At 39.4% G+C, this 25921-nt stretch overlaps 2 protein-coding genes across 2 annotated transcripts in view; both read right to left on the reverse strand.

The window, feature by feature from the left end:
- The window catches only part of TXNDC12 (thioredoxin domain containing 12), a 32901-nt gene that overhangs the window by 4280 nt on the left and 2700 nt on the right, over positions 1–25921 (reverse strand). Inside the window, exons 2-4 of the mRNA XM_044238224.1 lie at positions 8576–8636; positions 1990–2042; positions 1111–1184 (exon numbers count right to left, since the gene is read on the reverse strand). Of these exons, the coding sequence (XP_044094159.1) occupies positions 1111–1184; positions 1990–2042; positions 8576–8636 (188 nt within the window). The remainder of the gene's footprint in view (positions 1–1110; positions 1185–1989; positions 2043–8575; positions 8637–25921) is intronic.
- Positions 4830–7188, reverse strand: KTI12 (KTI12 chromatin associated homolog). Its single transcript, XM_044238223.1, has one exon. It carries the CDS (start codon positions 6436–6438, stop codon positions 5374–5376), a length of 1065 nt encoding a protein of 354 aa, XP_044094158.1. The 5' UTR covers positions 6439–7188; the 3' UTR covers positions 4830–5373.

The raw sequence follows: 25921 nt of genomic DNA on the forward strand, positions 1-25921 counted from the left end.
AATACCCACATCAGTGACTTGCACACAGTATTTCTTGGATCAATGAATTAATGAGACTGATATTTTGGCTATAATTATGGAGTTATAGTCCTCCCAGGAGATATAACCACATGGTTAGCTTTCTTTTGAAGAAAAGTCTGAATTTGGAGAATGCTCAGTTAAGACATTTCTGTTTCCTTTGAGTGATGGTTCTAACTTGAAAAGTGATAAAAAGTTCATATGCATAAGAAATCAACAGTATTGTTGATTGTTGTTATTTTTGGTATGGATCCCATTTCAGGAGTTAAATGGGATTTCTTCAAATGAATATAATTTTGCCTTGAGCGAGGTGTGTCAGCATTCAGACTATCCACTAGTCATACAGCAATCCTTTACAATCCCTTAGCTGCCTCAACATTCCCCATTAGTGTCCTCAAAAGATTTCCAGTCCTATGTTTAAGTAATGCTATCTTCACAGAAACTTAGGGCTAGATGTTTCATCATAGAGCATCCAAGCATCCCTCACTTGCAGAGTACAGCCTAAAACTCAGCAGTTAGGTCACAGCACCTATTCTTATCATTTATTAGGCTCTCTGAACTTGGCTAAATCACCTAATTCCTTCAGTCCCAAGATGCTCTTTCTACAAAACAGAGATAGAGTCCCAGCAGCTGAAAAAAATCCCTTCTAAAATTTGGTATCTGACTTGATAGTAACAGACCTATAATCTATGCCAAGTACATAAAGCCTATCTAATGAAGAAACCAGAAGATTGTGCATACAAGCCCAGCACAGAGAAGGGGCTCAACTGCACCACATAGGGATCTGTGTCTTGCATGTACCTCTAGTACAGCCATACAATGATGTAAAACATGTCATAATCCTAGACGAAGACTGAAGGGACCTTAAAATGTAGTCATCTTATCCCATTTCTCCTCTTCTTCCTCTGACAAGTAGAGGCTGGACAGCTTTCTACAGCTGACACACAAGCCTTAGTATTAGAGAGCAAGAGGAAAACACTGTATACAGGAAGACAGCTCTGCTGAATATGATTTTATACCATTAATGATGATCATTTTAAAACAACAAAGACTTAAAATCATAGCCGAAAGGAGAAACTCTCAAAGTCTTACCTCAAGATTCACCATAACAAAATTATGGGAAAGTTCTGAAATTTCTGTAGACTCGGCAAATTTGGGCTTCAAAGCTAAGAGGGGAAAATATATCTTAGAATACACGAAAACATCATTGTCAAATCCAAACCCTAATTTGCTAAGTTGATTCAGATAAATGAAACTTTTTTTTTTTTTTTAAACTCCTAAGAACCAGAAATCAGGACACCTAAATTCTGGTCATGCTTCTGTCACTTACCCACACAGGTATGTCACCAGAGTGACTGACTTCATTTCTCTCAAGCTTTTATCCCACTTATAAAATATGGATAATAGCATACAAATGAAAACAATTATTTCTATTTGCTTTTTATAGCCACATTTCAGTAACTTCTATTGAAGTAATAGACAATAAAGTAACATTATATATATATACATATATGTATATATATATAGTTACACTATTTGCACTAATTTCATACTCCTTTTCCAGTTAGGATTCTGTAGAGTGTAGCATACCAAACAAAAGAAAAAAGCTGACTGGGAAGCAGCAAGTTGGCCCAGCAGAAAAACACATGTCACAAATAACTCTGGTTTCCACCTTTTTCAGGAAGCTTCCCTAAACACATCTCATGTCTCTATATATTTCAGTCTCCTAATTTACTGTCCATATGACTACTGTAGCACTTAATCCTATAACTCTCCCTAACCATATCTCATTGTTTTGCCCTCCAATCCCTTGCATAGATAACTGCAAACTTCTTGGGGACAAGAAATCTATACCACATATTTCTTTGGTAGTCCTTACAGCTATCAGCAATGCAGGGGCAAAGTCTGTACTATTATTTTTTAAGTGTTAATATTTAAGAACCCATTAGAGGTTGAATTATTTGCACTTACCTTTGCAAGCTCCACACCAGGACTTGTGGATAATCACCATCAGAGGCAACCCACTTAAAAAGAAAACAAAGAAATTACAATCTAGTAATTCCACTTATTTAAGTCTATCCTAATAAAATGACCACCTGATAAAGACAAAGGTTAATGTACAACGTAGTATGAGTTAGATTAAGAAAACTTTTAGGCAACCTAAATATTATAGATTACTGTAGTACAATTATTAGTAAGTTTTGACATTCCTGTAAATTCTGCAAATTTGGGTTTTAAAGCTAGGGAGAAAAGACAAAAAGAGAAGGAAACATCAAATTACAGTACTTCTAAATGTTATGTTATATAACCATTGAAAAAGTTAATAAAACTTTTCATTGCTATGTCAAATTAAAAACTAGAACAGGGGTGCTTGGCTGGCTCAGTCAAAAAAAACATGTGACTCCTGATTTTGGAGTCCTGAGTTCAAGACCCACGTAGGGCATACAGCTTACTTTAAAAGAAATTTAAAGGGGCGCCTGGGTGTCTCAGTGGGTTAAAGCCTCTGCCTTCAGCTCAGGTCATGATCCCAGGATCCTGGGATCAAGCCCCGCATCGGGCTCTTTGTTCAGTGGGAAGCCTGCTTCCACCTCTCTCTCTGCCTGCCTCTCTGCCTACTTGTGATCTCTGTCAAATAAATAAATAAAATCTTAAAAATAATGAAAATAAAATAAAATAAATTTAAAGAACAAATATAGGGGTGCCTAAGTGGCTCAGTCAGTTAAGCATCCACCTTCAGCTCAGGTCATGATCTCAGGTCCTGGGATGGACTCCTTCCTCATGTTCGGCAGGGATTCTGTTTCTCCCTCTTCCTCTGACCCTTCCCTATTCATGTTCTCGCTCTTTCAAATAAATATGTAAAATCTTTTTTTTAAAAAATTCCTCACAACAATCTTGAGGTATATTATTGTTCTTATAAAAGAAGGGAGAAAACACAGACTAAGAGTTCTAAGAAATTAAATATCTGACCACATAAAATCTAGGTTCTGCCACTTACTAGCTAAATTCATTAATTCTGGCTCCAAAACCAATGTTCTTTCTGACCATTAAAGTTTACTTCAATTTAAGATGGCAATCCACAACCAATAATCAACTAACTTTGAATCAGAGAACAGAGGTTGTTAAAGGCCTTAGAGGTTGCCTAATCCAAACCTCCATTTCACCCAGGAATTCTAATATATCATATTCCATCTAATATATCACATGTAATTATAATACATCCAAAATATCTAGTATTAACAAATGGTGGCTAAGATTGCCTGATGCGCAAGAAACGGATCACCAACAATGCAGCCCATCCTTTTAATGACTCCATGCATTTACAGAGCATTTAAGAATGCCTTGCTCCCTCCTCTCCCAAGAAAATTCCTATTTATCTTTCTAGAGCAGATTTTAGCCAACCAGTCTGTAGACCTGATCCAGCCCACTGCCTGCTTCTGTAGAGCTGTAACATACAAAAAACTTCTTTTTCATTCCTAAAAGGAAATGAAAGAAACATACCAAAACATAATAGCAGTTATCCCTAGAAGATGGGATTATGGTTTTACTATATTTTTTTCTGCATTTTCCAATTTTTTAAATAATTAAATGTAATTTTTATAAGCAGGAAGAAAAAACTTTTTCTTTTTTAAGATGATGAACAACATAATCCACCTTGGCCAGTGGTGGATTATTGAACCAGTCTTGGCCAGATGAAGCTCTTAAGCTCTCAAGGCTAAAACCCCAAGTTGTACGAGAGTCCTATGTAAGCAGCCACTGACTTTCTCCCTCATCTAACCCCTGTATCACCACACCATCATACAGTGTATATGATCACTGCATTTACTACACTGAACTCTCTTACCTGTCTCCCTGCAACAGACTGAGAAGTTTCATTTTTAAATGTTTGAAAAACAGATCTAAGAAATAGTACCTTGTGATGTTAAAATTCAATATAATTCACCCTTCAGTGCAGTTCTATTAAAACGCACTCATACTCAGTTGTATACTTACTGTATATGGCTGCTTTTGTGATACAAGGCACTATAGTTAATAAGCTGCAACAGAGACCTTATCAAAAGCCTAAAATATTTGATATTTGACCCTTTTTGACCCATGTTCTAGAGTGACAGTTCAAATATCAACCCCTCTATGAAGCCTTCGCAAAACTACCTTCTCTCAACAGCTAACTAGTCCTTTCCTCCTCTGGGGTTCCAAAGCATTCTGTCATCATCCTGCAACTGCCAACCCTTTTCATCCCATAATCATGTTTACTTGTATTTTTCACTAAACTATTAATTTCTCAAGGACAAAGCATATCTAATTCATCTCTGAAAATCAAAAATGCTGACAAGGCAGATATCCACCATTTGTTTAAAGAAATCAATAAAAGAATGAAAAACAGCTTAAAATGAAATTTGCCTTAAAAACCGGAATGAGGGCACCTGGGTGGCTCAGTGGGTTGGGCCGCTGCCTTCGGCTCGGGTCATGATCTCAGGGTCCTGGGATCGAGTCCCGCATCGGGCTTTCTGCTCAGCAGGGAGCCTGCTTCCTCCTCTCTCTCTCTGCCTGCCTCTCTGCCTACTTGTAATCTCTCTCTGTCAAATAAATAAATAAAATCTTTAAAAAAAAAACGGAATGAAGCTCAACAGTAATAGAAGTTGTCGTAATTACTCTAGGTTAGACCAAAATATCTAGTCTCTCACTAAGCACTATCAAAGTACTATTTTGGTCAAAGGCATAACAGTGATACTCACATATCTAAATATTACATTAGGTAAATTACATGAAGAATATTAAGTTACATTAAGTGAAAAAGATTCCAACAGACTTACTTCTTCTAAAAGATTTTATTAGATGAAATAATCCAATAGTTAAATCTTTCACTTCCACTAAAACCAAAGTTTCCCAAGAACAAAAACCAGTGGATTTATTTGTGACCCCTGACCCCAGAATAGACTAACAAAAAGTAGGCACAGTACTCAAAAACTTATTTGTGGTATGAACAAAGTGAGTGCAGATGAACAGGGCCATCTTCAGTTCTTGTTCGAACTGTTTTAAAACAATTCATCCAACCAGTCTGCTCTCTCACAATTCAGATGGGGGAAATCATCAGTGTGTGATACCCCAAGTAGAACCCAATCTAAACAAACCGTGTCCACCTGAACTCTGTCCCCTGGAGAAACTTGCCACGAATCTCCAAGCCAGTTCTCCATTTTTTTTCTAGTCTCAACTTATGCTGTAAACTCAAGGCCTGGCACAGAGGAAAGTAAATCAGTCACAACAGCTCTAGTGCCACACACCAACATGTTCTGCAGACTGTAAGATTACTCCATCAAGCAAAACAGAGAGCAGGGGAGGTTATAGCAGGAGCCTTGGTTAGTGCAGACTCTGGTTCAGATACTGCAGAAACATGTTGGCCAGCTGAGGCAGGTTCTCATTGTTGGGATGCATTTTGGTGTAGGAAATAAACTGGCGACGGAGGCGACTCAGTTCTGCCATGGTCAAAGCCCGGGTAAACTGCAGGTGCTCAGTGGTTCCAGGAAGCTTAAGCAAGTCTCCAGGAACCGCGCCCTTCTGGGCTTCCATCAATCCCGCCAACACCTGGCTCGTAATCTGATCCAACTGGTGCAGAAAGCTGCCAGAGGCAAGGGGCTGGGACTGTGTAGACTGATGGGGTGGGGGAGCCTGGTTCTCAAACAAGGCAGCTCGTATCTCTGCCAGGGGCAACGGCTCCTCTAAGCCCACCAACGTGAAGAGGGGCCGGTCCCAGCGGTTACGAGAGTCAGGAGCCTCAAAGCGCAGTGTTAGGGCCTCCATAAGTTCAGGAGGATATACGGCACTTGAATCACCCTTTGCATCTTTATCGAAGTCTGGAGTCCCACGAGCTGGAAGATCTGGCGCCTTGGTATTCTCCTGCTCCAGTTCCTTAGGTACACTGACCTGGGTTCTTCCACTAACTACAAAGTCCACTGTTTGGGGTTCCCTGAGGGCACTGCTGCCAGCCGCCAGAGGTCTCCCTCTTTCCTCAGTGCGCGGCCTCCAACTCACTCTGTCGTTCTGGCCTTGGTTGTCTGTCGCATCCGCCACCTGAGGTCCCCCGCTCACACCGCCGGGCCGCACGCAATATACCAAGCAGAGCGGGGTGCGCGCCGCCCGCGCGAGGCAGTAAAGCTCGTAGCGGAATCCCTTGATGTAGTTAAGCGAGTCGAGGATGACCACATCGTGGCGACTCAGGCGCCGCTCCACCGCAGCTCGCAGAGCGCCGCGCAACGCCTTCTCACGGGCCGAATCGCCGTACACGGTCGCGTCCTCCGTGCCCAGCACCGCCGCGTCATCCACCACGTACACCGCGCGGCCCTCGGCCGCCAGAGCCCCACGGAGCTCCTCCACGCGCCGGCTTTTGCCACTGTACGGCAGCCCGCAAAACACCACCAGCGGCATCCTTACAGGGCGCGGCCATGTGCAACGGCGTAGCGTCAACTTCCGGGGCGTAAACGTCACGGACGCAAGCCGGAAAGGCAAACTGCACTTCCTGTCCCTCTCGAGGCTTAAAGGATCTACTGTTGCTATAGGAACACGAGTGAAACCCCAACTAACTCTAGGACTTGCTATCTCAGAAAGGTGATGGTAACTAGAATGACAGCAGTTATTTATGTCATATAGTTATCAAAAGAATGTGATTCTCCCTGTGGCCAAAAACAATGCCCAACCATTTTTAATAGGGCCTTAATGAGCACTATCAGCACTACATTCAGCTTGCCTACATTCAGCTTGCAAAAGGAAAAGGACCATTCACAAATGTTAGTTCCACTTCATACTTTATACCCAGTGACTCTCAGTAACTGTTTACTCAATAACCTTTTCAATCATTTAACTTCTCCATGATTGGGAATTCTGAAATGAACATCAGGCAGTTCCCCCCATAGGAGGTTAAGGATCTGAACGGGAAAAATCAAGCACCTACAAGCAGAGTAAGATAATACTATAATGGATAGAGTAGATTGGGATGTAAAAGTAGAGAAGAGGAAAACAAACTGCCCCAAAAAATTACTTAAGACTTTATCGAGGAATAGTCGTTGGATTTAGAACGTGAAAAACTAACAATTTTTTCTCCTGGGTAAGGCTGCCCGATAAAATACAGGATGCGTAGTTAAATTTGAACTTCAGAAAAGCAACAAAAAATGTTTTTAATATGTTTCAGATATTGAATAGGACATATTTAAAATTACTTCTTGCTTACCTGAAATTCAAATTTAACTGGGCATCCGTATTTTTATTTGTTAAATCTGGCAACCCTATTCTACAGAATGTGTGAGACTCAGAGCCATGAAGGTGCAGGATCTGTTCTAACAAGATACAGTTGACCCTCGAAAAATTATGGGTTTGGATTGCACAGATATACTTGTAATGCAGACTTTTTTTTTTCAACAGCACAGTACTATAAATGTATTTTCTCTTCTTTATAATAATTTTCTTAACATTTTCTTTTCTCTACCTTACTTTGTTGTAAGAATACAGTATGCAATACATATAACATACAAACTATGTGTTAATTGACTGTTTATGTTATCGGTAAGGCTTCCAGTCAAGAGATTACTGGTAGTTAAGTTTTTGGGGCCTCGAAAGTTATATGCAGATTTTGACTAAGCAGGTAGTCAGCACCCCTAACGCCCCCAGCATTGTCCAGAAGTCAACTGTAATTTTGTAGGTGCAGAAGTGTGTGGGTCTTTGTGTCTCTCCAGTATACTACAGTAAAGAACATTCAAATATTGGCTCTGTCACTTACCAGCTGTGTAATCTATTGACAAGTTATTTAATCATTGTGTGTCTGAATTTCCGCTCCCATAAAATAATAACAACAGTTCTTATTTCAAAGGCTGAACCTCATAGATTACAAGGATTAAATAATTTATTTAATAAATATAATTAATTAATTAATGCATGTAAAGCACTTAGATCAGTGCTTTAGCTTTCCCTCCCTTGCTCTGTCTTTTCTCCCTCCTTTATCAGTTATTTGCATCAGTGGATAGACTAAAAATAATTGAAAGTTAAGACTATTCAACTTGAGACTATTAGGCAATATAGTTTACTGGTTGAGTGCAGGCTCTGAATCCAGAGTGCCTGGGTTTGAATCTTGGCTCCACCATTTACTAGCTGTGTAATCTTAAGCAAGTTACCTAACTGCTCTGTGCCTTAGTTTTCTCATCTCTAAAATGAAGGTAACAGCAGTACCCACTACAGAAGAGCTGTTGTGAGAATTAAATGAGTTAATTCACATAATTCAGTGTCTGGTGCATAATAAGCACTCAGTAGTAGTAGTAGTAGTAGTAGTGTTATCATCAGGCAACTACTCAGTTCTGGCTGTTTTGGCATAACCTTCACCTGTAATTAATGTTAAGTTGATGGCTGGAAAATGTTTTGCTAGCATATATAACCTACTGAATGTATTTTTTTAAAAAAGTAATCTCTAGGCCCAACCTGGGTAAGAAGCCTTACCGATAACATAAACAACGCTCTATCCAACTGAGCCAGCCAGGCACCCCTTCCCCCATAAATAACATAAAACCATATCTTGTACCTGGCAGCTGCTTCCTTCTTCCCATCCTCTAGTGTCCTCCAATGAATGTGATCTCCAAAACCTGGAAGGAAAGAGCCTTATAAACATAAACTGGTGAACAAAGGACAAAAACCCAAAAAAAGAAACGTGGCCTATTCATAAAATATGCATAAAAAATCTTTCCTTTGTCAAGAGCTTCATGTTCAAGTCCCAGCTCCACCACTTTCTAGGTATATGGGACCATGAACAGTCCCATACCTCAAGCCTCAGTTTTCTTTCATACCTATAAAATAGAGATAACACCACATAATTCATAGTTTTAAGGAGATTAAATAATGGCTGTGAAATGCTTTGTAAACTAACACCGAGTATGTAAATAATACTGTAAGAATGAATGAGAATTTTCCATAAAGAAAACATAAAGTAGGTCATACAAATCACTACTAGTTGGATACAATACAGCAACATAAGTTTAGGGTCAGAAATACATGGGGGGGCGCCTGGGTGACTCAGTGGGTTAAGCCTCTACCTTCGCTCAGGTCATGATCTCAGGGTCCTGGGATCGAGCCCTGCATCGGGCTGTCTGCTCGGCGGGGAGCCTGCTTCCCCCTCTCTCTTTGCCTGCCTCTTTACCTACTTGTGATCTTTCTCTCTGTCAAATAAATAAATAAAATCTTTAAAAAAAAAAAAAAGAAATACATGGGTATGTGACTCTACTTCCTATTAAATGTGTGAATGTAGCAAATTCTCCAAGTCCCAATTTCCTCATCTTTAAAGTCAAGATAATAATAGCTACCTCTGGGGCGCCTGGGTGGCTCAGTGGGTTAAGCCGCTGCCTTCGGCTCAGGTCATGATCTCAGGGTCCTGGGATCGAGTCCCGTGTTGGGCTCTCTGCTCAGCGGGGGGCCTGCTTCCCTTCCTCTCTCTCTGCCTGCCTCTCTGCCTACTTGTGATCTCTCTCTGTCAAATAAATAAATAAAATCTTTAAAAAAAAAATAATAGCTACCTCTTAGTGTTGGTGTGAAGATTAAATGAGATAATGTATGTAAAGCTACTCTTATTATTCCCCTCACTTCTGCCAGAGTGATCTTTTAAAATCACATCTCTGGGCGCCTGGGTGGCTCAGTGGGTTGGGCCGCTGCCTTCGGCTCAGGTCATGATCTCGGGGTACTGGGATTGAGTCCCGCATCGGGCTCTCTGCTCTGCGGGGAGCCTGCTTCCTCCTCTCTCTCTCTCTGCCTGCCTCTCTGGCTACTTGTGATCTCTCTCTGTCAAATAAATAAATAAAAATCTTTAAAAAAAAAATCACATCTCTGCTGAGTAAAAACCTTTCAGAGGCTCTCCAATTACCTAAAAGGAAAGGTTAAACTCTGGTAGCAGGACTTACAAAGGCTTTCAGAATCTGCCCATCTCCCAAGGCTCACTTTCTATACTTTGTCTAAAATCCTATATACAAAACTACTTTCATTTCCTTAAACTGGCTGCCTCCTTGATCTTCCACCCTCACTTCCAATTCATTCTTCAAGTACAAATCTAGAGGGCATCTTTACTTCTGGTAAATCTTCCCTGACTCCCAGGGTGTCTGGGTGGCTCAGTTAAGCATCCAACTTCAGCTCAGATCATGATCGCACTGTCCTGGGATTGAGCCCAGCATTAGGCTCTCTGCCCAGTGGGGAGCCTACTTTTCCCTCTGCCCCTCCCCCTCCTCCCAGGATCATGCCTATGCGCTCGTTCTCTCTCAAATAAATAAAATATATTTTTTTTAATTTTACTCTAACTCCCAAACACCACCTTCTTGCCTCATCACAGCACTTCCCAGGCTGAACTGTGTTTATGTGCCTGTCTCCCTCACTCTAAAGGGAATTCCCTAAGGGCCAAAGCCATATCTATCTTATTCCTTCCAGCTTCCCCAGCATTGAGCACTACACATGGCCATAGTAAGTGCTCCATAAAAATATTTATTGAGGGGCACCTGGGTGGCTCAGTGGGCTAAACCTCTGATTTCAGCTCAGGTCATGATCTCAGGTTCTGGGATCGAGCCCCACATGGGGCTCTCTGCTCAGCAGAGAGCCTGCTTCTCCCTCCCTCCCTCTCTCTGCCTGCCTCTCTGCCTACTTGTGATCTCTGTCAAATAAATAAATAAAATCTTTAAAAATATATTTATTGAGTAAATGAATCTTATTTAGGCCATATCATGTAAATGACTTAATTTTATATCTGGAAAATTTAAGTGATCATAATAATGTTGTCATTTATTGGTCACCTTATGTGTACTTGTGTTAAATACACGTTATCTCATTTAAATTTGGCTTGAATAACACTTTCTATATTTCCCTATACTTCTGTTTTCTCATCAGTAAAATAGGTATAATAATATCTACATCTCATAAGATTGTTACTGAATATTACATAAGAAATACTATATGTATCAGTACACTGCTTAGCATTTTATAAATGATCAATAAAGAGCAGCTTTGTTTGTTATTCTTGACAGCTTGAGACGTCAAAGGCTCAGAGAAGTTATATAACATGTACCAGGTCACAGAGCTGGTAAATGGCCATGCTGGGATTTAAACTTCAATTTTATGACATCCCAGTTTTTATACTATCTTTCGGGCCTTTCTTTCCCTGAAATAAATTCAAATTTCCATCACTGTTACCACAGGGGAATAAACAGATCATCCAGATTAGCAAAGGGATGCACTGTCCAAACTAATCATCATCACTTTTCATTCCCAACAGCAAGAGTTGCTAGCCAAGAGAAAATGTGTCATTTGCCTAGGGCCCAAAGTCTAAACCTGATGAGTCAATGATTAACTGAGAGTGAAACTGGGAGAATTGGAAGGTGCCTAATGTGACTAATCACCACCATTCTACCTGTCAACACTTAAACTGAGGCAACTGAATCCTACTTTGGTGGAATGCCCAACTAGATAGTCTGGAGGGATAGTCACCTACAAAACAATAAAATCCTGACAAAATGGACTTTCAGAATGTGCTCACTAAGCTTACAGGGATAAACACAAAATAAGCTAAAACCAGATGAGGAATAGTGAGCGACTAGCAAAAGGGAAGACTGATCTGAAGATAAAGCATTACAATAGAGCAAAATGGAGGAGATAAATCTGAGACTCGATAATAAACCAACTCAAAAAAGACTAAAGTGATAACACCCCCAGGTCTCCAGATAAATAAATGCCAAGTCTTTCTAGGGGAAAGTACTTCCCTGTTTAGGCCTCCAGAATAGCCACAGATAAACAATTACGAGTTCACAATCCTAGATCCCCACGCATGTAAGAAAACAAGCCACCACAATTAAGAATCAGCAAAAGCAACAAATAGATTTAGACTCTTAAGGACTTCACATATTAGAATTATCAGCCATAGGATATAAAATAACTAGGTATGAACATTTGAAGAAATAACACAAGGGATCACAAAAATGGGAATGCAACACAGGGAATGAACAGGCAAATCTGAAAGGCACCAAACAGAACTTTCGGAAATTAAAAATATAGGAGTGCCTGGTGGTTCATTTGGTGGAGCATCTGACCCTTGGTCTCAGGTTTAGGAGTTCAAGCCCCACATTGGGCTTGGAGCCTACTTTAAAAAAAAAAAATGGGGGGGGGGTTCCTCGGTAGCTCAGTTGGTCAAGTGTCTGGCTCTTGATTTCAGCTCAGATTATGATCTTAGGTGGTAAGACTGAGCTCCACACTGGGCATACAGCCTACCTGAGATTCCTTCTCCCTTTCCCTTTGCCCCTGCCTGCCTCCTTTTCTCTCTGTCTCAAAAAAGGGAGGGGGGCCACCTGGATGGCTCAGTGGGTTAAAGCCTCTGTCTTCGGCTCAGGTCATGATCTCAGGGTCCTGGGATCGAGCCCCACATCGGGCTCTCTGCTCGGCAGGAAGTCTCCTCTCTCTCTCTCTCTCTATCTCTGCTTGCCTCTCTGCCTACTTGTGATCTCTGTCTGTCAAATAAATAAATAAATAAATCTTTAAAAGAAAGAAAAGAAAAATCTTGAAATATAAAATCAATGCACATTCAGTAATAAAAAGAAATGAGCTATTAAGCCACAAAAAGGCACAGAGGAAACTTAAATGCATATTGCTAAGTGAACAATGTCAACATGAAAAGGCTATGTATGATTCCAACTACATGACATTCTGAAAAAAGCAAAAATATGAAAACTGTAAAAAAGATCAGTGGTTGCCAGGGGTTCACAAGTGAGGGAGGGATGAGTAGGTGGAACACAGAATTTTTATAGCAGTGAGACTATTCTGTATGTTCTGTAATGGCAGATATATGTTATTATGGACTAAATTGTGTCTACCCCACCAAATTGGTCTGTTGAAGTCCTAAACCACATACCTTAGAGCAGGATTATATTTGGAGACAGGGTTTTTCAAGAGGTAATTAAATTGAAATGAGGTCATTAGTGTGGGTGTTAATCCATTTTAACTGCAGTCTTACGAAGAGATTAGGACATAGACACATATAAAGGGAAGACCAAGTGAAGACACAGAAAGACAGCCATCTACAAGTAGAAACCAATCCTTCCAACCACTTGATCTTGAACTTCTGGTCTCTAGATTTTGAGAAAATAAATTTCTGTTGTTTAACGAAGTCTGTAGAATCTGTTATGGCACCCCGAGCAAATTCATACATATCTCATTATACACTTGTCAAAACCCATAGAATGTACAGCACAAAGGTGAACCCTAATGTAAACCATGGACTTTAGTTAATAATAATGTATCAATACTGGATCATCAATTTTAACAAACGTACCATGCAAATGTAAGATGTTAATAATAGAGAAAACTGGGGGTAGTGAAAGTGAGGCCTTACATGGGAACTCTATTCTCATCTCAATTTTTTTTATAGACATTACACTGTTCAAAAAATAAATTCTGTAACTTAAAAAAAATTTCAATGGAGGGGTGCCTGGCTGACTCAGTTGGAAGAGTGAGCGATTCTTGATCTCGGGGTTGAGTTTGAGCCCCATGTGGGGTATAGAGATTTAAAATATTAAACTTTTTTTTAAATAAATGAACTTTTAAAAAATTCTTTTAAAAACTAAATTCAGGGCGCCTGGGTGGCTCAGGTCATGATCTCGGGGTCCCGGGATCGAGTCCCGCATCAGGTTCTCTGCTCAGCAGGGAGCCTGCTTCCTCCTCTCTCTCTCTCTGCCTGCCTCTCTGCCTACTCGTGATCTCTCTCTGTCAAATAAATAAATAAAATCTTTAAAAAAAAAAAAAAAAACTAAATTCAATGGATAGGTTGAAAGAGCAAATTAGAGACAAGTGGAGAGATAAATCAAAGTTATCCAGACTACAGCACAGAGAGATAAGAAGAGAGAAAATGTGAAGAGGCCAAGAGGTACTGAGTAGACAAAGAAAGCTAGTATAAAAATGTTAGAGTTTCAGGAGCACCTCAGTGGCTCAGTCAGTTGAGCATCAGACTCCTGAATTTGGCTCAGGTCATGATCTCAGGGTCGTGCTAGAAGGTGGGTCGATGTAGTTATGACAATTTTTGAAAGTCCTCTTCCGACTGCTTCTGTTTTCTGTTACGTAGGAAGCATGGTCACCTGGTGAGAGCAAAGATTGTAGAGGAAGTACTGGGAAATAACTTCCCAAGACAAAGGGAAATATGAAATAATCCCCTTGGAGAGAATAAACAGAGAAACTAAAAGAATGAATAAAGGGCATATTTCAGGAAGAAAATGATTCCAGAAGAAAACCTAGGTACAAGGAGTAGTGAGCAAATACACTGACAAACATGTAGATAAATCTAAATATTACCTATACAAAGAATGCTAATGGTCAATTTGTACAGTTAAAAGACAAAAGTAAATCCCTGAATACCTTCTTGTAAGTAAAGAGGAGATAACTTAAGTTGAAATGTTTTAAGACCCTCTTACCATTCGAGGGTTAAGATATTAATGTTAGATTTTGTAAGTATGCAAGTAAAATTTCAAAAATAATCACCTAAGGGGCCTGGGTGGCTCAGCTGTTAAGCAGCTGTCTTCAGCTCAGGTCATGATCCTGGGGTCCTGGGATTGAGCCCCAAGTCAGGCTCCCTGCTCCATAGGAAGCCTGCTTCTCCCTCTCCCACTCCACCTGCTTGTGTTTCCTCTCTCACTATGTCACTCTCTCTGTCAAATAAATAAAATCTTAAAAAAAAAAAGTAACCACCAAAAGAACAGAACTAGAGAGCCAACTTTCAAACTAATAATGGAGATAAAACAAAAAAGAACAATAAAATACTCAACCCCTAAAGAAAAGGAAAGAAAAAAGGCACAAAGCTTGTAAAAAATGCAGTGCAAACTGGATGAAAGAAATAAGACCAGCTCTGTCAGGGTGCCTGGGTGGCTCAATCGGTTACGTGTCCAACTCTTGATTTTGGTTCAGGTCATGATCTCAGGGTTGTGAGATGGAGTCCTGTGTCAGAATGCACACTCAGAGCAAAGTCTGCTTGTCCCTCTCCCTCTGCTCCTCCCCCCAGCCCTCGTGCTCTCTTAACTAAATAAATAAAATCTTTTTTAAAGAGACCAGCTCTGTTAATAATCACATAAAAATAAGTAGGCTAAACTTATTTATTTAACTTATTCAGTTAAAGTTAAAAGAAACTGTCAGAATTTAGTTAAAAAACGAAACAAAACAAAAAACTATCCTATAATGTAAGAGCATCTAAAACAGAAACTTGAGGGCGCCTGGGTGGCTCAGTGGGTTAAGCCGCTGCCTTCGGCTCAGGTCATGATCTCAGGGTCCTGGGATCGAGTCCCGCATCGGGCTCTCTGCTCAGCAGGGAGCCTGCTTCCCTCTGTCTCTCTCTCTCTGCCTGCCTCTCCGTCTACATGTGATCTCTGTCAAATAAATAAATAATCTTAAAAAAAAAAAAAAAGATTTAAAACAGGAACTTGAAAAAGTTCAAAGTAAGTTGATTGAAACTATGTATTGGGCAAATGTCACCCAAGAGAAAGTCAGAGAAGCTAGATTAATATCAGGTAAAATTAAATTTCTCCATACATCTGAGCTACTAAGAAGCTAGCTGACAGAGCTAAAAGTCATAGGAGGTTTTACTAAAAGACACCCTGTTCAAGCACCATTCAATAGAACTTTCTACAGTGATGAAAATGTTCTATACCTACACTATTCAAGATAGCCACTAGCCACAAGTAGCTACTGAATACCTGACACAGGCTGACTGTTGGCTGACAGTGTCAGTTGGCTGATACAACTTTAGAGATGAATTTATAATTTTAATTAATTTAAAACTTAGAAGTGATACGTGGCTAGTGCTACTTTATTAGGAAGCTTAGAGATTAGTGCAATCCTCTCATAAAAAAGAAAAGGCTACCCAAAAACTACATAGTAAGCCACAACCAAAATTTAGATCTCCTGATTACTAATTAACATGTTTTCCCAGTGATCCAACATATGTGTAGCTGCCCTACTGCATTATCCCTAAGAGTAAGCCTAGAGGTATAGTTTGAAACAATTCACCTGGAAAGGACCTGCAGTTCCACCAGGGAAAAGACATCTGAAAGTCAGTGCAACAAGCCCCTCCCCCAGAAGATTAGCAAGAACATCTGGCTAAAAACCAACTTTAACAACCACACAGAACTGCAAAACTCCAGCATGAAAGGAAAATAGTATTTTATACATATATATCTCTCTCGGTTTTCTCCCCCCACGATTATTTAGTCTTTCAATTTTCATTTTTTGGTTCTTTTTCCTTTTTCAACCAATATCTTATTTTATTAACTCTTTTTAAAAATCTTTATTAATTTTCATTTTTGCACTTAAAGTCTATCCTTTCATTGTATTTCAATTTTATTTTTGTATCTATAGAAGTTTTTCTTCCTTTACAATTTTGGGATGTAGTTTCTTCCAAAAAACAGACCAAAAATACACTCAGGATATAGTGTATTGCTCTGTTCTGTTCATCTGTCTATTTCTATTCCTTTTTTCTTTGTGTGTGTGTCTTTTAATTTTCATTTTTACAGTTACATTCTATTCTTCCACTATATTTAATTTTATGTTTATACATACCTAAGTTTTTCTTTCTTTACAATTTGGGGATCTAGTTCTCTAACAAAAAGACCAAAATACACACAGGATCCATTATATTGCTCTGTTCTGTTCATCTGTCTGATTATAGTCTCTTTTTATTTTTTTATTTTTTTCGATTTTGTGTCTTTTCTGATTTGTTTGGTGTATACTTCTCTAGGGTTGTTATTGCCATTTTAGTATTTTGTTTTCTTGTTCATCTATTCTACTCTGGACAGGATGACAAGATGGAAAAACTTACCTCAGAAAAGAGAACAAGAGGCAGTACTAACTGCTAGGTACCTAATCAGTATGGACATTAATAAGATGTCGGAACTAGAGTTCAGAATGATGATTATAAAGTTGGGCTCAGGGTGACTGTGTGGCTCAGTGGGCTGAAGTCTCTGCCTTCAGCTCAGGTCATGGTCCCAGGGTCCTGGGATCAAGCCCCACATCGGGCTCTCTGCTCAGCAGGGAACCTGCTTCCTCCTCTCTCTCTCTGCCTGCCTCTCTGCCTACTTGTGATCTCTGTCTTTCTGTCAAATAAATAAATAATCTTTAAAAAAAAATAAAGATACCAGTTGGGCTTGTAATCTCTGTCAAATAAATAAATAAAATCTTTTAAAAAAAAAAAAAAGAAAAAACCATAAAAGACACTAAAGAATCTCTTTCTTGAGAAATAAAAGAACTAAAATCACAAAAAGTCAAAATCAAGAAGGCTTTTAATGAGATACAATAAAAAAATGGAAGTTCTAACTACTAGGATATATGAGGCAGAAGAGAGAATTAGTGATATAGTAGACCAAATGACGGAGAGTAAAGAAGCTGAGAGAGAGATAAACAATTACTGGATCCTGAGGGGAGAATCTGTGAGATAAGTGATTTTATAAAGCTAAAAAATATTAGAGTAATTGGGATCCTAGAATAGGAAAGTGAGAGGGGGGTATACTGAAGCTAATTATAGCAGAGAACTTCTCTAATCTGTGGCAGGAAACAGGCATGCAAGTCCAGGAGGCACAAAGAACCCCCCTCAAAAATTAGGAAAAAAAAAAAATAGGACAACACCCTAACATATAATTGCAAATCTCAGAGACAACGGGAAAGTACTGAAAGCAGCTCGGGACAAGAGGTCTGTAACCTACAAGGGTAGAAACATTCGACCAGCAGTAGGCCAAACCACAGAGACCTGGCAGACCAGGAAGGACTGGCAGGATATATTCAGGATGCTGAATGAGAAAAATATGAGCCAAGAATACTTTATCCAGTAATGATGTCATTCAAAATAGAAGGAGAGATAAAAAGCTTCCAGGACAAACAGAAACTAAAAGAATTTGTGATCACTAAACCAGCCCTGCAAGAAATACTAAAAGGGATCCCTTAAGTGAAGAGAGAGCCCAAAAGTAACAAGACCAGAAAAGAACAGAGACAATCTACAGTAACAGGTATACTTTGTATTACTTTACAGGTAATATAATGGCATTAAATTCATATCTTTCAATAGTTACTCTGAATGTAAATGGGCTAAATGCCCCAATCAAAAGACACAGGGTATCAGACTGGATAAAAAAGAAGGACACGTTGATATGCTGTATGCAAGAGACTCATTTTTAGACCCAAAGGCACCTCCAGATTTAAAGTGAGGGGGTGGAAACCATTTATCATGGTAATGGACCTCAAAAGAAAGCTGGGGTAGCAATCCTCATGTCAGACAAACTAGATTTTAAACGAAAAACTGTAGTAAGAGATGTAGAGGGACACTATATCATACTTAAAAGGTCTATCCATCAATAAGATCTAACAATTTTGAATAGTTATGCCCCCAACGTGGGAGCAGCCAATTATAAAAACCAATTAATAACCAAAGTAAAGAAACACATTAATAATAATACATTAATAGTAGGGGACTTCAACACCCCATTCACAGCAAAGGACAAATCATCTAACCAGAAGATCAACCAGGAAACAAGGGCTTTGAATGACACACTGGACCAGATGGACTTCACAGATATATTCAGAACATTCCATCCTAAAACAACAGAATAGTCATTCTTCTCAAGTGCACATACAACATTCTCCAGAATAGATCACATACTGGGTCACAAACCAGGTCTCAACTGATAACAAAAGACTGAGATAATTCTCTGCATATTTTCAGATCACAATGCTCTGAAACTTGAACTCAATCACAGGAGGAAATTTGGAAGGAACTCAAACACTTGGAGGTTAAAGAGGATCCTGCTAAAGAAAGATTGGGTGAATGAGGAAATTAAAGAAGAATTTTTAAAATTTGAATGAAAATTTGAATGAAAATGAAAACACATTGGTTCAAAACCTCTGGGATACAGCAAAGGCAGGGCTAAGAGGGAAGTACATTGCAATACAAGACTATCTCAAAAAAGTTAGAAAAATCCCAAATACACAAGCTAACTTTACACCTAAAGGACCTAGAGAAAGAATAGCAAATAAAGCCTAAACCCAGCAGAAGAGAAATAATAAAGATTAAAGCAGAAATCAATGAAATAGAAACCAAAAGAATAGCAGAACAGATTAAAAAAAAAAAAAAAAACTTAAGAGCTGGTTCTTTGAAAGAATTAATAAGGTCAATAAATCCCTGGCAATCAAAAAGAAAAAAGAGAAAGGATCCCAATAAATAAAATCATGAATGAAAGAGGAGTGATCACAACCAACACCAAAGAAATACAATCAATTATAAGAACGTATTATGAACAACTATATGCCAACTAATTAGGCAATCTGGTACTTTGGTAATTTACACTTACCAAAACTGAACCAGGAAAAATAGCAAATCTGAACAGACCCATAACCAGCAAGGAAATTGAAGCAGTAATAAAAAATCTGCCAAAAAAAAAAAAAAAAAATCTGCCAACAAACAAGAGTCCAGGACCAGATGGCTTTCCAGGGGAATTCTACCAAACACTTAAAGAAGAATCAATACCTATTCTTCTGAAGCTGTTTCAAAAAACAGAAATGGAAGGAAAACTTCCAAACTCTTTCTATGAGGCCAGAATTACCTTGATCCTAAAACCAGAGACCCCACCAAAAAGGAGAATTACGGATCCCTGATGAACATGGATGCAAAAATTCTCACCAAGATATCAGCCAGTAGGATCCAACAGTAGATTTTTTTAAATGTTTTATTTATTTATTTGACACAGAGAGAGTGTGTGTGCACACAGGAAAGGGAGCAGCAGAGGAAGAAGCAGGCTCCCCACTGAGCAGAGAGCCTAAAACGGGGGCCTGGTCCTGGCCTGAGCCAAAGGCAGATGCTTAACCAACTAAGCCACCCAGGCACCCCAGGATCCAACAATACGTTAAAAGGATTATTCACCATAACCAAGTGGGATTTACTCCTGGGCTGCAAGGGTGGTTCAACATCTGCAAATCAAGCAATGTGATACACTACATAAATAAAATAGAGGACAAGAACCATATGATCCTCTCAAAAAATGCAGAAAATACATATGACAAAGTATAGCATATGTTTCTTGATTAAAACTCTTCACAGAATAAGGATAGAGGGATAAAATACCATAAAAGCCATATGAAAAGCCCACAGTGAATATCATTCTCAATGGGGAAAAACTGAGAGCTTTTTCCCTAAGGTCAGGAACAAAAAAGGGATGTCCACTCTCACCACTGTTGTTCAACATAGTACTAGAAGTCCTAGCCTCAGCTATCAGACAACAAAAAGAAATAAAAGGCATCTGATCTGGCAAAGAAGCCAAACTCTCACTCTTTTTTTTTTTTTAAGATTTTATTTATTTATTTGACAGACAGAGATCACAAGTAGGCAGAGAGGCAGGCAGAGAGAGAGGAGGAAGCAGGCTCCCTGATGAGCAGAAAGCCCCACGTCCCTGATGAGCAGAAAGTCCCACATCGGGGCTCGATCCCAGGACCCTGGGATCATGACCTGAGCCGAAGGCAGAGGCTTTAACCCACTGGGTGGCTCAGTGGGTTAAAGGCTCTGCCTTTGGCTCAGGTCATGATCCCAGGGTCCTGGGATTGAGCCCCGAATCAGGCTCTTTGCTCAGCGGGGAGCCTGCTTCCCCCCTTCTTGCTGCCTGCCCCTCTGCCTACTTGTGATCTGTCTGTCAAATAAATAAATAAAATCTTAAAAAAAAATCAGCTGCATTTCTATATATTAGCAATGAGACAGAAAAAAGAGAAATTAAGAAGTCAATCTGTACAAACTACATCAAAACCCACAAGATACCTAGGAATAAACCTAACCAAACAGGCAAAGGATCTGTACTCAGAAAACTAGAGAATACTCATGAAAGATAGGAAGACACAAAGAAATATTAAAATGTTCCATGCTCACAGATTGGAAGAACAAATATTGTTAAAAATATTGTAGGTAGTCTAAGCTACCTACAGCAATCTACACATTCAATGCAATCCTTATCAAAATACTATCAACTTTTTCCATAGCTGTAACAAATAATCCTAAACTTTGTAGGAACCAGAAAAGACCCCAAATAGCCAAAGGAAGGTTGAAAAAGAAAACCAGGGGCGCCTGGGTGGCTCAGTGGGTTAAGCCGCTGCCTTCGGCTCAGGTCATGATCTCAGAGTCCTGGGATCGAGTCCCACATCGGGCTCTCTGCTCAGCAGGGAGCATGCTTCCTCCTCTCTCTCTCTCTCTCTGCCTGCCTCTCTGCCTACTTGTGATCTCTCTCTGTCAAATAAATAAATAAAATCTTTAAAAAAAAAAAAGAAAAAGAAAAAGAAAACCAAAGCTGGTGACATCACAATTCTGGACTTCAAGCTCTACTACAGAGCTGTAAGCATCAAAACAGTATGGTACTGGCACAAAACAGACACCTAGACCCATGAAACAGAATAGAGAACCCAGAAATGGTCAACTCTGGTCAACTAATCTTCGACAGAGTAGGAAAGAAAATTCAATGGAAAAAGACAGTCTCTTCAACAAATGGTGTTGGAACACTGGACAGCCACATGCAGAAGAATGAAACTGCACCATTTTTTTATACCACACACAAAAAATAGATTCAAAATGGATGAAAGACCTAAATGTGAGACAGGAATCCATCAAAATCCTTGAGTATAACACAGGCGGCAACCTCTTCAACCTTGGCCACAGCAACTTCTTGCTAGACACATCTCCAAAGGCAAGGGGAAACAAAGGCAAAAATGAACTACTGCGGCTTCATCAAGATAAAAAGCTTTTTACACAGCAAAGGAAACAGTTGACAAAATCAAAAGACAACTGACAGAATGGGAGCAGCTATTTGCAAATGACATATCAGATAAAGAGCTAGTATCCAGAATCTATAAAGAATTTATCAAACTAAACACCCAAAGAATAAATAATCTAATCAAGAAATGGGCAGAAGGCAGGAACAGATATTCTGCAAAGAAGACATCCAAATGGCCAACATGAAAAAATACTCCATATCACTAGGCATCAGGGAAATACAAATCAAAATCACAGTGAGATAGATACCACCTCACACCAGTCAGAATGGCTAAAATTAACAACTCAGGAAACTAGATGTTGGGTGAGGATGCAGAGAAAGGGGAACCCTCCTACACTGTTGGTGGGAATGCTAACTGATGCAGCCACTCTCGAAAACAGTATGGAGGTTCCTCAAAAAGTAAAAAATAGAGCTACTCTACAACCAAGCAATTGCACTATTGGGTATTTACCCCAAATATATAAATAGAGTGATCCAAAAGGGCACGTGAGCCCAATGTTTATAGTAGCAATGTCCAACTACGGAAAGAGCCTAGATGTCCATCAACAGATGAATGGATAAAGAAGATGTGGTATATATACAATGGAATACTCTGCAGCCATCAAAAAACCTAAAATCTTAACTTTTGCAGACATGGATGGATAGGGTAATATACTAAGTGAAAGTAGTCAAGCAGAGAAAGACAATTATCATATGATCTCTCTGATATGAGGAATTTGAGAGGCAGGGTGGGGGATAGGGAAGGAAAAAATGAAACAAGATGGGATAGGGAGGGAGACAAACCATAAGACACTCTTAATCTCACAAAACAGACTGAGGGTTGCTGGGGGGTGGGAGGGTAGGGATAGGGTGCCTAGGTGATGGACATTGGGGAGGGTATGTGCTGTGGTGAATGCTGTGAAGTGTGTAAATCTGGCAATTCACAGACCTGTACCCCTGGGGCTAATAATACATTATATGTTAATAAAAAAAATTTTTTTTGAAAAGAAGATGTGGTGTATCTATCTATCTATCTATGTACACACACAATGGAATACTACTCAGCCATCAAAAAATGAAATCTTGCCATTTGCAATGACATGGATGGAACTAGAGAGTATTATGCTAAGCAAAATAAATCAATCAGAGAAAGACATTTATCATATGATCTCACTCATATGTGGAATTTAAGAAACAAAACAGAGGATCATATGGGAAGAGAGGAAAAAATAAAACAAACAAGAGGGAGACAAATCATAAAAGACTCTTAATCATAGGAAACAAACTGAGGGTTGCAGGTTGGGAGAGGGGTTAGGACGGTGGGGTAACTAGGTGATGGACATTAAGGAGGGCATGTGAAGTAATGAGCACTGGGTATTATATAAGACTGATGAATCATTGAACTCTACCTCTGAAACTAAGAATACATTATATTTTAATTAATCAAATATAAATAATAATAATTTTTAAAGTACTTTGGAATTTTTTATAGTAGTGGTAATCACCACTATCATTTTTTGAATGTTTACTTTGTGATAATCACAATAATACGATGATAACAACAATAATATTAGTAATGACTAACATTCATACAGCATTCATTATATGCCAGGTACTGTTTTCTATGCTTTTACATATATTATCTTACCTTCACAATAAATTTATGAGGTAGAAACTCTAATTATCCCCATTTTACAGATACGGAAGCTGAAGTTAAACAGCTTGCCCAAGGTTACACTGCCAATAAATGGCAGAACTAGAATTAGAACCTAGGTGATAAGGTTCTAGAGTCTGTACTTTAACCACACACTAGTATACTGCCTCTTTAGCAAAGGTTAAATGAACAAATGAATGAATATGGCCTCACCAACAAAGAATGAAAACACCATGGGCACCTGGGTGGCTCAGTGGGTTAAAGCCTCTGCCTTTGGCTCAGGTCATGATCCCAGGGTCCTGGGATCGAGCCCCACATCGGGCTCTCTGCTCATCAGGGAGCCTACTTCCTCCTCTCTCTCTGCCTGCCTCTCTGCCTACTTGTGATCTCTCTCTCTCTGTGTCAAATAAATAAATAAATAATCTTTAAAAAAAAAAAAAGAAAAGAATGAAAACACCAGCTTCAGATCTAGAAAACCAGTGCTTTTGTTTTCCTTTCAAAATAACTTGAAGGGGTAGACTGTTAACCTTGTTACTAAAATCATCTACTTCGGTTGCCTGGGTGGCTCAGTCAGTGAAGCGTCTGCTTTCAGCCCAGGTGATAATCCCAGGACCCAGGGACTAAATCCCACATGAGGCTCCTTGCTCATAGGAAGCCTGCTCCTACCTGCAGCTCCCCCAGCTGGTGCTCTCTCTCCCTGTCAAATAAATAAGTAAAATCTTAAAAAAAAAAAAAAAAAGGAAAAGAAAATCACCTACTTCCCTGACACCACCCATGCATACACACATGCCAACGTGGAGCACTGGAAGACAGTCCAATTTCCTCAAGTGTCACATGCACAGCCACTTACCTTACGCCGCTATCTGCAAAGCTAAAGGCTCCCATCCAGTTGCCCTTCCCCTAAAACATTAATTTTCGAGGGAGGGAGGGAGGGGAAAGGGACCACTTCTAAACACAGCATTTACATCAGAGTTCCCAAGTCCTTCATCTTAAAATTGTTTTCATGAATGTAATCAGAAAAGTATTACCCACCCCTTCCTGGGCTGACAAAACAAAAGGTCAAGTGCCAGAGCTGGCAGCCAAGCCTCTAAAACAAGCAACACTGTACCGGGAGGTAGAATAACACAGTGGCTAAGAAAGGAGAGTCTCTCTGCAGTGGAGCAGACCTGGGCTGGAAGCCTAGTTCCATCCTCTGACTATTTTCACAAATGCAAAATATGACTAACAAATTATCCCATAGGGTTATTGTGACTGTGCACAGTATGGAAGGTGAATACTTCTGATGTGCCAAATTTTTATTCCAGAGACTTGACATAGTCATCCATCTCTGTTTCAGGCTGGAGAGCACATGAATGGCCCCCATTAACAGCCTTCTCATTTCTCCTGTGAAGTCTTCAAAGGAGTTTCTGCAGTCAGAGGCAGGATCGGTGTACTGGTTAAAAGGACAACCTCTGGGATTTCTATCCCAGAGAGTCCATTTACTGGCTGTGTGATCCCCCCACTCCTTACCCCATTTTAGGTTCTTGAAATGAGGATGATGAGAAAAAGTATTACCCATCTTAGAGGGTATCATGAGGATTAAACCAGTCAAAACACGAAAAATGCACAGTACAGTGCCTGGAATATAGTGAATGTACAGAAAATGTTAGTCATTACAATTCCCCCATTGGTGACATATTCCAAATTTTTATGACACAGAGAACAACAAAATTATAGTTGACCCTTAACAGCATGGGTTTGAACTGCATAAATCTACTTATACAAGGATTTTTTTTTTTACAGTACGGTACTATAAATATATTTTCTCTTCCTTACAATTTTCTTAATTTTCTTTTCTCTAGGCTACTTTATTATATAAAAACTTTATTATATAAAAACATATAACATAAAAATATGTGTTATTGATTATGTTATTGGTAAGGCTTCTGGTTAACAGAAAGCTATCAATAAAGTTTTGGAGGAGTTATATGCTGACTGAATATGGGGTGTGGGGGGATCAGCACGCCTAACCCCTGTGTTGCTCAAGAGTCAACTGTATTTGAGAACATTATGTTAGAGCTGGAAGGACTCTTTGGAATTATATATAGTTCAATACTCTCATTCAGTAAAGAGTCCCCAGGCTTCCCTGGTCTGACCAGCATTAAAAAGCAGGCCTCCTGATTCCCATCCAGTGCTCACAGTACACCACCATACTTCCTGTTCTTAATGAAAAAGTAGGGTCTTTTAGTCTCTCCTCTCTGCAAACCAACAGGCCATCTTCTGGAAACATTTGGGAATAAATCTCAACTATCAAGATTTTCAGGAACCCTGCTTCAGCTAACACATTTTGGGGAGGTGGGGGAGGTGGGCTATAATTTATTTCCAAAGAAATACCCAAGAAACACAAAAAAACAAAGGTTTGAAAAATTATTAATTCCTTTCAGAACAAATAAATACTCTCCCTTGG

The sequence above is a fragment of the Neovison vison genome, chromosome 2, assembly GCF_020171115.1.
Source record: "Neovison vison isolate M4711 chromosome 2, ASM_NN_V1, whole genome shotgun sequence".
Taxonomy (NCBI): Eukaryota; Metazoa; Chordata; class Mammalia; order Carnivora; family Mustelidae; genus Neogale; species Neogale vison.